General features: G+C 40.8%; 2 protein-coding genes and 1 long non-coding RNA gene across 4 annotated transcripts in view; all 3 read right to left on the bottom strand.

Moving 5' to 3' along the window:
* LOC146713048 (programmed cell death 1 ligand 1-like) overlaps window positions 1-15104 on the bottom strand; it is a 178376-nt gene that overhangs the window by 144206 nt on the left and 19066 nt on the right. The gene's annotated exons all lie outside the window — the stretch shown is intronic.
* LOC146713056 (uncharacterized) lies at window positions 36-4119 on the bottom strand. The gene is made up of 3 exons (XR_014919133.1): window positions 4016-4119; window positions 3767-3850; window positions 36-74 (listed from the first exon to the last, which is right to left on the bottom strand). It is a non-coding gene; the product is annotated as an uncharacterized LOC146713056 (long non-coding RNA).
* On the bottom strand, window positions 5756-14172 carry LOC146713057 (low affinity immunoglobulin gamma Fc region receptor III-like). The gene is made up of 7 exons (XM_085452334.1): window positions 14069-14172; window positions 12027-12062; window positions 10217-10480; window positions 9892-10137; window positions 9566-9805; window positions 9259-9327; window positions 5756-6454 (listed from the first exon to the last, which is right to left on the bottom strand). Exons 1-7 carry the CDS (start codon window positions 14097-14099, stop codon window positions 6387-6389), a joined length of 954 nt encoding a protein of 317 aa, XP_085308460.1. The 5' UTR covers window positions 14100-14172; the 3' UTR covers window positions 5756-6386.

Genomic DNA, 15104 nt, shown 5'->3' on the forward strand with positions numbered 1-15104 from the left:
TTCTCAGGTTTAAACTGTGACAGAAGAAGGTTACTGACCTTGGTTTGTTGTGCAGCTCAGCAGTGAGATCAGAACTAAAGAGAAATGACACTCAGGTTGATTTGAGGTGAACATAAAGAACAACTCCACACAAACAGCTGACAAACTGAGGAAGCGCCCTCTTTCCAATAACTAAACCCTTTTAACTGAAAAAAAAAGAAACTTAGAAACTTAAAAATAGATACAAACTACGTCAACCATCACCTACTGGCACTGATGCAACTAAACCACATACCACAACATGTCCAAGTTCAGTTTCATATCAAGGAAATTTAAAGACAGTTATTTATTGTTTTCTTTCCATGTGGCTAGATTATTGTAACCATTTATATTCATGCCTAAGCCTAGAAAGTTTCCATTAACCATTTAAGATCTACCATAGAACCAAGTCCGCCAGAGCTCAATCTTTATATTTTTACATGCTGTAGTGCCATTTTTGGGATCATTTCAAGTTGCTATCCATCAATTCAACCGTTATATCCCACATTTTAATGATATGAGTGCATAGTAACTACATAAATTACAAAAAAATGTCTTCATAGTTTTATTTTTGAGATGCGCCAATTTTTATTTACTGCAGGAAAAATGAAAATAAATATTATAATGCAAATTTGCAAAAAACAGCATATGCATCAAAATAAACTATTCCCAGCAGTGCAATTTGAGTTCTAAGCATCCCAGAAACGATACACAAAAGCATAAAACATGACATTTAAAAACAGCAGTATAGGCTTATAAGGCCCTGAAGGTAAAAAACTACCTTTTTTGCAAAATGACATCAGATAATGGCGGACATGCGATAGTTCGCGCTGACATCTATTCCAACGTAGGAAGTGCTATGATCGAATCGGCAAAGCGTGTTTCTGGAATATTGTGTTTTTGTTGCTGCAAGGGTTTTTTATGCAATTTTTGCAAATCTATATGTGGAAGGGCAAGCTGATGGCATAAGATGTAAGTACAACTGCTCCGGTTTCATATGCAAATTTTTTTTTATTGCACTAGCTTACGTGGTTCCAGTTCTACAGGGATTTAAAAATAGTTACGCAACTATTAGGGCCCTTCAGGAGGTCATCATCAAAGAAGAGACTCGGAAGGCTGGTGAATTGAGCAAACAGCAATCTCCAAATAGTTGATTGTGGGAGAAACGTTTTGTAACTCATCCAAGTGACTTCTTCAGTCTCAGCTGACTGCAGGTTTCAATCTTATAAACAGTACATTTGCATAATGACTGAAACCAGCCCACTGAAGGAACAATGGGCTGGGAGCTCAGTTCCTTCATCATAATTATGCAAATTCTCATGACCATTGATCAACAACCACTGACCAAAACCCACTGATCAAAGACCACTGATGAATGGCCATGAGTACCATTCACAGAGAGTTGGGGAATGGCTGCAATCACAGCATTGTAAGATGGCGAAAGATGTACCTTTAGGCCCCCTCCTCGATTCAGAGATGGTCTTTCCCTTTTCACGTAAATGGCCTCCTTTACTCCGCGCTCACACCAGCGTTCCTCCCTGTCCAGGATGTGTACATCCTCATCCTTGAAAGAGTGTCCACTGGTGTAAATAGACTGCAGAGTCCTGGCCTGACGAGGTGGCTCTTCTGTGTTGTACCATCCGCTTTGCCAGAGGTTGTTTAGTTTCCCCGATGTATAAATCCTGGCAATCCTCCTGCACTTAACAGCGTACACTATGTTACTCTGTTTGTGTCGGGGACCCGATCCTTGGGGTGAACCAATTTTTGGCGCAGTGTGTTCTGGGGTTTAAAAGCCACAGAGACACGGTGTTTAGAAAAAATGCATCTCAGCTGCTCCGATACTCCTGACACATATGGGATCACTACAGGTTTTTGCTTGGGCAGCGGTTGTCCTTCTCTCCTGGATCGGCTGGAGCTTTCTTTAGGTGCCTTTCCAGCTTTGACAAAAGTCCAGCTGGGATAACCACATTTACTCAGAGCCTTCTTGAAGTGATGTTCTTCTGCCTCCATGGCCGCTGTGTCAGTGGGGATGGTGTTCGCTCTGTGTTGTAGCGTCCTGATCCTGATGACACCCAGTTTGTGCTCCAGTGCATGATGAGAGTCAAACCTTAAGTTCTGATCCATATATGTAGGTTTAATGATCAAAGAACTGAACTCATGCATCAAAACGACCCCTCGGATGGAGGCAGGTGTTAGAGTTTGCATTGTTGATTGTCATTTATGCTTAGAAATATTTAACCATAGATGCTTAGAGGTGTATAATCAATTGTGTAGTGATAAGTTGTGTGATCTTTAACAGGCTACAGAGGCTTGGTGTGCATTCCACACTAGAATGCACACCTACATCCTGGGAGCACGGGAAGAGGTCGCATTTTGTTTTAATTGTTTTATGGTAGGATTAACGTAGCTACGTCTGTTCTAGTCTAAGTGCTTTTCTGTTTAGATGAACTGCTGGACTTCCTCACCGGGGGGGGTCTAGTCTACCCTCTTCCTGACCAAGGATGTTTGACCCTTTGATCAGCAACACACACACACACACACACACACACACACACACACACACACACACACACACACACACACACAGTTAATGAACCTATGCATATTCATGTAACCTCAATAAAAGGACAGTGTTACGGGAGGACGGACGAGAGCTACTGGGGTCAAGCGAAGGAACGGCGTTTGTCTGGTTCTCTCCCGTGCACGAGTACCATGAAGAAGTTTGCCTACTTGCGTCTTGCTTGCAGTGTAATTATATTGTCTTAACGTTCCAGCGAATAGGTTTATGCTACAAACCTATCAGCAGGTGTTAGCAATAGTGATCTGACTCATCTGGTGGCATGGTAGGAACCCCACATTGGTGGAGAAGGAGACACTAAGGGGCCGACCTGAAGGGTCCACTGCCTGAGGATTTGTCGACAGCTCAAGCCCCAGAGGTTCAGATTCAGGCAGCTTAGGATACTATGCTCAGGAGCAATAAGACAGGGCTGCTCAGCAGACAGTGTTGAGGAGTAACAGAATACGAACCTGGCTACGAGTCCGACACAGAACCCGACGTATTAGCCAGACGTCCCTTTACTACAGTTTAGAGCTGCAGACCTGTTTTATATACGTGCGGAGATCACGAGATCACTGCAAAAAGTGCAGCCATACCTAATGTCAGTCCTACTGTTACTCATTTTATATTAATGTTTAAAAATCTATTTGGTATAAGTATGGCAAGTAGCCTTCAGCAATAGTAATAAATCACACAGCAATAGTACATTCATGTAGCTGTAAAAAGCATGATAAAAGTATTCAGGATACGTTACTCTGATTGACTTACATAACATTGAGTAACATAACAGAATATGTTACAGAATACATTTTGGGGCATGTATTCTGTAATCTGTAGTGGAATACATTTTAAAGTAACCTTCCCAACACTGTCAGCAGAGCATGCAGGTTTGCTGTGTCCAAATTCAGGGGCATCATGCTTTGACGGCCGCATTTGTAGGCAATTACATCACAGCGATGTGACCAAGGCTATCCAAATTCGAAGACTGCTCCAAATGTGGGGACAAATGCGTCCTCCTTTTCCCTAGATTTGACTAATGGGTGGGGTGTATCCTTTGTGGCCCAACCTATCCCGGAATTCATAGTGCAGCCCAGCCAATTCTAATTTCCAAGCTCGTGTCAGCTTGACACCAGCAATATTTTTTTAATAAAGTTTGGATAACAAAGGTGAATAAAACTGAATAAAACATACCTAAAGCTGACAGACAGCTGCTAGCATATGTCATCCATCCATCCATCCATGCATTAATTTTCTTAACCAGTGTGTCCTCGACTCCTGAGCAAAGATAAAGAGTCAGTTCAGACCTGCAGTTGGTCCTCGTGGTGTTTGAACTTGAATTCAGCCTGATTTGTTTTTCATGTCTTCTCCTCCATCATCAGTTATCAGGAGAGCAGACAGTCAAAGTACAAGAATTCAAACAAACACAGAGATTCTACTTACAGAGCAGACACAGCACAGATGTTTCCTTCATCGTCCTTCTCACTCATTTGAGCTTTTTTTCATTTCTGTCACTGACACCAAGTAAAGCCCGCCCTCTTCCTCTGAGCACCAGCTTTCTATTGGTTCAAAGGCAGTGAGTGGTTAGTGTGTGTGTGTGTGTGGACGTCCCCCTCAGTGAGAGAGGCAGATATGAGCTGAAACACAGGAATCAAACCAGGGACGCTGCTGTTATGGAGCTGAACTGGAACCATTCAGACACTGAGGCCCTCTGAACACATTTTAATTACAGCTGTGCAGAGACACACTGATGACTGACTGGAACACTATGATTCACATTTTACATGAACACCATCCTCACACATGTTTATATGTGACCACTAGAGGGAGATGTTGGGCTTTACATACTAACATGGATACAAGCAGATGTTGTCATAGTTTGATTAAAAGACATTAACATAATAAATATGTCTGTATCTATTGAAAATACATTTGTTTATGGTAAATGGTCTGTATTTGTATAGCACTTTACATGTTCAGTCATCCACCCATTCACACACTGGTGATGGCAAGCCGCCCTGGGGTGCACTGACAGAGGCGAGGCTGCCGGACACTGGCGCCACTGGGCCCTCTGACCACCACCAGTCGGTGAAGTATCTTGCCCAAGGACACAACGACCGGGTCTGTCCGAGCCGGGGCTTGAACCAGCAATCTTCCGATTACAAGATGAACTGCCAACTCTTGAGCCATGATCGCACCTCAGTGTCACTGTGGATAAAGATTCTCTTCATTTACACATATTTTTGAGATGGTACTTAAATAAGTTGTGGAGAGTGTGAGTGTTACAGAACTTTTTGGATTTTCAAATGTATGTGTTCTTCTGACATTCAGGAAATCCTGTTTTGTGCTCCTCCCTGCTCCCATTTCTAAGGTCATAACATGGAAACTATGTGTTGGCAAATGTTTAGGCAGGTGTTGTTTGTGGTTTGTTGATGTGATTTCAAAACGTAGTGCACTTTTCACCAGAGAATAATTACACCATGTGTGACGAAACATACAGTCAACAGAAAGATCTCTGACTTTCAGTCACTTGTGATTGAAATGGTTATATTTAGACATGTGCTTCATGCATCTGCTCTAATAACATATGAAGAAGGTGCTCAGCAGTGCGCTGGATGCTAGAGGCGTTTTTAAACATAAAGTGATTCCAGGAGGAAATTCCATCCATCCTTTTTCTTCCACTTATTATTGTAGATGGCAAATGCAATACATTTATGGAACTATTCAACTTCTAAAATACTCTCGGTCAATCATATCACATCTTTAAAAGTTACTTGCAGCTCTCTTTATATTACTTTAGCAAATCACAATCTATTTTACACCAGTGCTGGTCCAGTTGACGAAGATGGTGTGAGTCTAAAACATGAGCTTGAATATCAGTGTGTGTGAGTGCTGTCCATGGTGCTGATCAACAGCTGGACTATCACAAGCTGAATGGACTCAGGCCCAGACTCTCTTTAGTAATACAGTGGGTTTATTTACAAGTTTGTGGTGCAACAATAGCCCAACACAGTAGTGATAAACCCCATTTCCTGCTCCACGTTGCCATTAAGTAATTTGGAGAGTGATTTATTATTTGCAGAGCTAAAATTCAATGTATTCAGAAAAAGTACACCAAATAAGAAACAATTAGTCTTTGTATCACAAGACAGAATCATGACCTGAAGCTACAATGGAGCTCTGATAATCTACATATAGTTATAGACATGCGATATTTATTTGGTGGAAGCCCCTTAATGCCTTCATGACTTTGTTAGACGCCCCTGCTGCCACTCTGGGAACCATTATTTTGGTAAAAAGCAGTTAAACACAAATGACTTCAGGAGTCAATTGAAAGATGTCACACTGTCAAAGTATTGTCATGTGAAAAGCAGCTGCTTTGCTTGGAGCTGGAATGTAAATGTGTCTTTCTCTCTATCAATATCATCGATAATTGTGATATTTGGCTCGAGCTCTATTGAATTGCTCAGTGTTACCAGTAGAGGGCAGCAGACTTTATATGTGACTCATTTCCTTTTGAACCACACGAGGAAAATAAGTGAGAGCAAAGATTTATTATTCACACGCAGAAATTAAGTAGTAGCTGAGGGAACAAGAACAAGGTGCTTGAGTCATACTTCAATATAAACAGCGAAACTCTGGCCATGAAACACATTAACATATTTATATTCTTTGTCACTGCAGCAAAATACACATTTAAATTTTCAGTTAAAAATATATCCTCATATGATTTTTGAAGTTTTGAATCATTTTAGTTTATATCAGTGAAAAATTAATGTGTGCATGTCTTCTGGTCTCAGGTGCTGGGGGCCAGTTAGAGACCAGCAGCTGGACGGTTGGACTTCACTGAAGAGTAGATGGTCTCTGGCTCTGGTTTAAAGTCTGAACACAAACACACACATTTCAAACAACAGGAAACATCATTACAAACTTCATAGTTCTTGGTGACTTTGTTGAAAGATTTAGTCACATTTCTAAATGTCCTGTGATAAACTGGTGTAGCTGACCTCTCACCATTAACAGCTCCAGCTTCCATGTGAAACAGTGAAGCAGTAACAGTGAGCAGTGGTGCAGCACCTGTGTGAAGCGAGGTGCTTCACAGCCGTGTCAGAGTGAGCAACTAACAGGCTCACAACATTTTAAGCAAGTGTGAGGGTGAAAGTGGGCTCACATGTGGGTTTATTTAGTGTGACCTTTGTATGACATATTAAAAATAGTAGCTTTTAAGTCTTAAGTCGCATAGATATCATGACACATTTGATTTAATTAACCTTGTAGCCTGTACACTGGTGTAAAATCGGTCTCTTTAGGACATGGCTGTCTGAGTTAATGAACAACTGGTGAAAATATAACTTTGATTTATGTGTTATTAATTAATACATTTAATGATTTTAAAGGACTTTTTATTTGTCTGTATATATTATTTAACAGGCTGATTTTCTATACATTTTAATATGATTTAAATTTCAGAAAATGTTCAGTCGTTGTGTTAAAGAGTTGTCTGGGTCAGCTCTTTAGACCTGTTTTAATTTAACTGCCAAGCAAGTGTGCCTAATATTAATGTTGGTGTTTGGCCTCTGCAAACATTAGAACAGTTTTTGGTATGTACGTTTCATAGAACCAAAACTGGGGTATCAAGCTTTAGACACAGCATAGACCAGTTAGACCACAGCTAAAAAGACTGTGTGCAGATTGACCTATGTATGTAACATTTGTAAATAGCTGTAGCTTTTCATGGTCTTTCTTTTTCCATTTCTCAATGCTTTTGCTGAGAAACAACAAATGACGAGCTGATGATGACCAACCAGAGAGCTGGCACCTTTTTCAGTGCAGGCTGAGACTTGACCACAGCGCAAGTTCTCAAAATATAAACAGTGTCATTGCCCACACCAGAACAGAGAAGTGTCAATCAGCTTCAAACTAAACTACAGGAAGTAGCTGCTGTGGTGTTAGAACTCTTTTTATGCCCTTCATATTAACAACACTTTCACCCTGATAACAAACTGTGTGCACTGAAGCCACAGAGCAGTATAACTGAATTTAATTGAATTCATATTTTTATATAGCGGCCGCTCACAAAAACATGAATACACTGATGCAGACCTCTGGATGAGTCAGTGTTATTTGTTAAGGTCCAGCGCGGCCCAAAGAAAATTGCAGATGTTTCATATTTGTACTCCCTCCAAGAGGAAGCGCAAACACTGGGATCTCATTAAAGTAGACAGTCGAGTCTGATGATGCTTGCTTGGAGTAAAAGGGGAGGGGCAACGGTTATTGTGGTGATGATAAATGGTAAATGATTCTTATATAGAGCTTTTCTACACCGAGCACTCAAAGCACTTTACACAACTTGCCTCATTCACCCATTCACACAAACACTTTTTCCTTATGATGTTTCTATTTGTGTGCTTCTATCTAACATTCATGCACATTTATACTCCATCGGAGAGCAACTTGGGGTTATTATCTTGCCCAAAGTTATTTGGCATCCAGACTAGGGATCCAGTCCTTCCACCCGACCTTCTGATTAGTGGGCGACCTCCTCTACCATCCCAGTCTTAAAGTGTGGTCAGTCTTATCAATGAGATCTCTGAAGTTGTTTGGTCAAAATATTTGTGGAATTTGTTTTATATTAAATGATCATATTAAAACAATGAGTTTATGAAGGCAAGTCTTTAACCTATAATCATATTATTGAATCTATATTTGAGGATTTTTGAGGGGTTTTATCAAGGAAAATGGTTTCATAGTTTTGAATATGCAAGTTTTGTTTATGCACACTTTGTTGTTCAGGGAAACTCAGTGATGAGGATCAACGGTCAAAAGACGTAAATCCCTGCCTGTACATGTTATAGATTGAGTCTAATGTATATCAAAGTTTGTATGACTAAACTTCAGGTCTGCATTTTACACAGATGACCATCAAATCCTGATCAGAGGCTATGTGATTGGTGGTCATTTTAGCTACAGCTTTAGAATTTTTACTCTCTCTACTTGGGGCTTTGTATCTAACGTAGCCATTAGCATATAACCTTAAATCAAGGTCAAGGTCAAGCTTATTTATATAGCACATTTCCAAAAGCTCACGCTGCACAAAGTGCTGTGCAAACTAAAATGCAACTAAAAAAGTAAAATGTGCAACAATGTTGCAATTAAATATAAAAAAGAAGACAATAAAACAATAAGACAATAGAAAGAACTAAAACAACAATGTGTGGGTTACCTCGTGCTGAAATCCAACAAATGTGCAGATCTAATATTTAGAGGCAGACTATTACAGAGTGTGGGACCTGCCACACAGAAGGCTCTGTTTAGACCATGGAATAGATAACATAAGTTTGGAACTGGACCGCACGGTTCTCTCTGGAGCATAAATAAATAGGAGCTCGAATAGGGAGGAGGGGCCTCAGCCTTTTAGATCAAAATCAAGGTGGGCCTGCAACTGTATATAGATCACTTTCTCCAGAACTCTTGAAAGAAAATGGGAGCGTTCCATCCATCTACATTTTTACATGCTCCACAGTGTCCTCAAATAACTTTATTTTTAATAAGCCATAAAATGTCTGTGCACAGAATCAAAAGCTCAAACTTTTCTGAAGTATGAGATAAAGCATTTCATTAAAAAAAACAACAACAACATCTGTACAACCATTAAAGAATCTTGTAACAAAAACACCCAGAATTACCTCGAGTTCGTTTGGTTGATATTTGGATGTCACCATACGTGATGTCATCTTCTACAGGTTCATCTTCATCTGGTGAAATGATCCAAATTCAACATCAACATGTTTTACTTAAAAACTCTAAAGTTAGGATTTTAATTTAAAAAAATGATATACAAAGAAACATTCATAGATTTGTACAATGTTGAGTTACTTCCATGGGGATCAAACATCAATGCAAAACCATCAAATCACTATTGATGTAAAGACTATAACATGTAGATTAACATGAACTTCAAATCTAAAATCAAAAAGTCTCAGTCAGTCTCACCTTCAGGTTTCCTGTGAACACATCGTCTCACCAGCAGAACCAGTAACACCAGTAGAACCACAACACAGGAGGATCCAACACATGACAACAGAGAGAGAAGAGGAAGAGAGAGTGGTCGAGGAAGAGTGATGGAGGTGAAAGCTGGATGAGAGGTGGATGTAGGTGGAGCTGTGGATGTAGGTGGAGGTGTGGATGTAGGTGGAGGTGTGGATGTAGGTGGAGGTGTGGTGGTGTCTTCCCCTAAAATAAAGCAAACACAGTCATTAAGTCGTCGTCACATTGTGAATGTTGAAAGCTGCAGAAACACAGACAGGTGAGTGTGTCACCTGTGACAGTGATCCAGCTGGATGGAGACTCTCCATGACCGCTGATGTCACACTTGTAGAGGCCTTCATCAGACCTGGAAACATGCTGGATGGTCATGTGACCTGTAGGCTGCTTCCTGATGAGGGAGCCATCTTTATAGAAAGCAGCTGGGAGGTTGGAGGGAGTGGTCTTTGTTTTACAGAGCAGAGTGACGTCATCTCCCTCCATCACAGGGAGGACAGGACTCTGCAGGATCACTGATCCACCTCAACACAGAGACAAACTACAGCATTTCATCCATTTACACACAGCTTCATCAACACTAACTCCACACACTCAGCTTACCAGTGACTGTCAGGTTAACCATGTTACTGATGGGACCCTCTCTGGACTCACACCAGTAAACTCCACTGTCCCGTTCAACGGTGTAGCTGATGTCACAGGAAGAGTTAAATGATGTTCCCCACCCATCTCCACACTGAGTGATGTTTCCTGTGCTTGTGTTTCTCCTCAGAGTCCATCCAGCAGAGCTGTCGTCCTCCTCACAGCTCAGAGACACAAAGTCACCTTTAAAGATCTGAAAGCTGCTGGGACTCACAGTCAGACGAGCTGTGAGGGTTACAATGAAAAATATTTGATTAGTTATATCAAATATTTTTGTTAAAACTTTTATAATTCTGTGATTAATGCTTAATTGAATCAGTTTTATATTTGAGATCAGGCTGCAGACGTGGACGCGCCAAAAAGAAAACAGTGAAAGTACACCCTGAAGGAAGACGATGAGAAAAAAGAACTCCACCCATACTGAGCTCCTAGAGGAAAACAAATTGAGAACAGAAAAAGATCTCGGCACAGAAAGGCAAATGAATCTTCATATTTTAACACCATAGAGGCACAGAGAGTCTAAACACAGTCCTGTTATTAAGGAGAAGAATTTGTTGTTAGAGCCTTCTGGCAGCGACATGGGAGAAATTATGGTTGTTTGGGTTTAGTGCAAACAACCTACATTACATTTTTACAGCTGATCTCATGTCACCAGGTCTGTAAATTTCCAGTTGAGGAGTCGTGTTATTCCTTGGTTTCATGTGTCATTGTGGGTCTCTTGGTTTTGGTTTCTGTAGTATTCCGAGCTTTTACTGAGTCCGAGTTCTCGTGTTTGCCATGTGTGTATATTGTTGTTTGAGTTCTTGTGCCGTGTTTCCCCTCGTGTTTTGTGCTGTTATGTTTATCTGTGTTCCCCACCCAGCTCATCTGTGCACTTCCTGTTTTACTGTGAAAGTATTAATAGTCAGTGTGCTCAGTTTTGCATCCTCCCTTTCTCCTCATGTGTAATTATCCTCAGCCGTGTCTCCCAGCTGTTCCCTCTTTGCCCTGTTAACCTTCTGTATTTATTGTCTGTGCTTGCTTCTGTTCATTGTTACGTCATTAACTTCCATGCCCTCAGACCTGCCTGTGTGCTTTAGCTCTAGTTCAGTTTCTAGCCCTCCTAGTTTTGTTCTGTTTTTGACTTATGCCTGCAATAATGCAGTGGACCTTGAGTTTAAGTTCTGCCTCTACGAGTCTGCATATTGGGTCCTTTTCCTGCCTGCATACAGACATGACAGTCGTGAGCTTCTCCAAGATCTTTCCATTTTATGTTCCATAAGCACCGTCTACGTGCTCATGGCCCTTCCCATCGCTTCAATCATAGCGGCTAGCCTTGTGGAGTTTTGAACAGCCATAAGAGCTTTCTTAAATATCAGTAAGTCAGGGCCGAGCCAGCTCCGATCAGCAAGAACCCTGTTATCACGGTTCAGAACAAGTATAGATCTTCTATGTCCTAAATTGACAGTCCCACCAGGCACACACCAGTGCTGCCACCCATCCATCATGTATCGGCAGAAAACATCCCACCAGGACAACTGGGCTCTCCCAAACTCAGGGTTGTCATCCATAAAAAGGTGTCAATCGCGTTCAGAGACCAGTTGATATAATCCATATTTTTTAGGGTTTAGAGAACAAGAAAGACACTCTCTGAGGGTTAGAGTAGACAAGACAAGGACATGAGTAACGCAAACAGGGAAGATAAGATGAGCGGGAGGGAGAAAAGATGCGACTGAATCTGTCAAGAGCCAAGAGCCTAGAGTTTCATGTGTGACAGAAGAAGGTTACTGACCTTGGTTTGTTGTGCAGCTCAGCAGTGAGATCAGGACTAAAGAGAAATGACACTCAGGTTGATTTGAGGTGAACATAATGTAGCCAATCTATCATATATTTATACTGATGTAGACCGGGGCAGAAAATCAAAATTCCCTAGGGTCAATAATGAGACCGATATATGAACTACTTATAGCCCCGGGCACAACCCATATATTCTGCAGCTGTTCCTGACATCTTCTGTTCTGAGTTCTGGTTACTTGACTTCATAGAAATACTACACACCATGAACACAATGAATACACAGTATTTAAACTTGAATGTGTCTGTTAACTGATATTACAATATAAATATTATTATAAGTATTGTACAGTGTAGCAGCAAATTTAAATGCAACTTTAAATGTAACTTCATAAATAAATGTAACTTTATAACTTTATAACATTTATAGAGTTGGTTATGTGCCCCTTTGGTAGTTACGTGTTTTGATATTTACATGTTATGTTTACATATGCATGTTCAAAGCAGTAATAAGTATGTGTTATATCTACCTAGTTGTTTTCCCTGCATTGATCCGAGTATAGCTTCTGAGAGGCCAGTCGAGTATTCATGAGGGTGGTAAACAGGAAGTGTTGGGTTGTTGTTGCTGTGTGCTGAGAGCAATGAGGCTTCTAAAAAAGTTATCCGTCTCCATCTTGCTGTTTCTAATCATTCAGAGTGATTCCAAACCACATAGCAAACCCTCACGTTACAGGTAATATACAAAATTAAAGTCCACTTCTCTCTTGTTGATCAACTGAAATTTTCCCACTTATTTTAAGCTGAGAAAACAATATAACAGAAAAGGAGCTGGAGATCATTATGACCCAAAACCTTATGGTTGCTTCGCTCCATCTGGAGTAAACAAAATAAAACAGGGTGGTCAAAGGAGCTTGCAAAGAAGATTCTTCAGTTCAACTGAAGAAGCTTCTCGGATGAGAGGTGAAACGTCTTCAAGCAACTTAAAGAAGTCCAGACGCTTTTCTTTGCAAGCTCTTTTGACTACGATGACCTGGATGACTGAGAACCTTCACAGACATAAAACAGGGTGGTACTTTGGAAAGTCTGGTGTCAGGTAGAGGGGACTCCAGTAATCTGGCCCGGGCCATTCAGGCCAAGAAATGTCCTGAGAGCAACTATCTTGAAGCTAGTGTAGGTACTAGCTGTTCAAAGTCTGCTCGCTCTGCCAAATAGCCACTCACTTTATCAACAAGCAGCAAACTTCAGTGCAGCAGCGTTCAGGTCAACATTCGCTGCTTTGCAGTGTCTAATAGTTCAGCTACAGGAGTCCACCCTCTTTTGCGTAACCTCCTATGATTGTGTCCGTTTGACTGCTCTGACACCAAAACTTCTAAACTTGTGTCTAGTTCACTTCTACTGGGACAAAACTGCAAGTAACATGTTTATTTTTAGCACCTTTAGTTTTTTCAACAAAATAAATAATAAAATTAAATAAATACACTCTTATATGCTTGATATTTTAACCATGAACTTAAAATGTCATCACACAACAAAGCATGTTATTAACTCTCTTTAATTTTGTAGGATTGATGTGTTATGAATGGAATTTTTGCAGCAGTTTTCCATTTTCGGTGGGTTTTCTTTTGTTTGTTTGTTTTTTGGCTACAATAAAGAACAACTCCACACAAACAGCTGACAGACCCACAAACTCGTCTGTGTATTATATATTTATGAGCTCGTTTTTTATTTAATGCCAGTAACATGTTTCAATAAGGTTTGGACAACAAAAGATTGAAAAAAGTAAATTCCATAAAGTCATGTGTTGACTTTCAAGCTGTGTTGATATAATGAGTGAATGATTTGATCTTTTCACTGCCTGCTGTGTTTCCTCGACTCCTGAGCAAAGATAAAGAGTCAGTTCAGACCTGCAGTTGGTCCTCGTGGTGTTTGAACTTGAATTCAGCCTGATTTGTTTTTCATGTCTTCTCCTCCATCATCAGTTATCAGGAGAGCAGACAGTCAAAGTAGAAGAATTCAAACAAACACAGAGATTCTACTTACAGAGCAGACACAGCACAGATGTTTCCTTCATCGTCCTTCTCACTCATTTGAGCTTTTTTTCATTTCTGTCACTGACACCAAGTAAAGCCCGCCCTCTTCCTCTGAGCACCAGCTTTCTATTGGTTCAAATAGAGTTAGAGGTTAGTGTGTGTGTGTGTGTGTGTGTGTGTGTGTGTGTGTGTGTGTGTGTGTGTGTGTGTGTACGTCCCCCTCAGTGAGAGAGGCAGATATGAGCTGAAACACAGGAATCAAACCAGGGACGCTGCTGTTATGGAGCTGAACTGGAACCATTCAGACACTGAGGCCCTCTGAACACATTTTAATTACAGCTGTGCAGAGACACACTGATGACTGACTGGAACACTATGATTCACATTTTACATGAACACCATCCTCACACATGTTTATATGTGGCCACTAGAGGGAGATGTTGGACTTTAAATGCAAACTAACCAGTCATGTTAGATGGTCACTGTGTTGATATGTAGATGTTAATGTAATGATAAGGTTTACCAGCAGGGGGCACTGTATTTAAGAAAGCTCATGAATACCTCCAGGGGAGCACATGAAAGAAGACTGGTCTGTGGTGTGACATAAGAATGGTGTTAATAAAATGTTTGGGGCAGTAGCTCGCAAAGTAGAAGTGGATGCTGTGTTATTTTGAACAAACGCTACGAAGGCAACACATGGTACCAGGAGTAAATGTGAAAGAGTGGAAGCGTTCAAAGTTCTGTTTGAGACGGAAGGTTTGAAGCCACCGGAAGGACTGAAACTGGTGGGGAAAGTGAACAGCAACTGTCAGTGTTTTAAGCAGCAGTTTGAGCTGTATATGGCTCCCATGGGACTGGACTCCAAACCCGATGCCAGGAAAATTGCATTGCTGCTCACGGTACCTGGTCCTCAAGCCATTGAAGTCTTCAACACGTTTGAGTTTGAGGAACTTGGTGACACATTCACATTTTACATTAACACCATCCTCACACATGGTTTATATATGTGGCCACTAGAGGGAGATGTTGGACTTTACATACTAACA

The sequence above is a fragment of the Copadichromis virginalis genome, linkage group LG3, assembly GCF_057382275.1.
Source record: "Copadichromis virginalis isolate Kocher_CV1m ecotype Utaka linkage group LG3, C_Virginalis_male_GT1.1, whole genome shotgun sequence".
NCBI classification, from domain to species: domain Eukaryota; kingdom Metazoa; phylum Chordata; class Actinopteri; order Cichliformes; family Cichlidae; genus Copadichromis; species Copadichromis virginalis.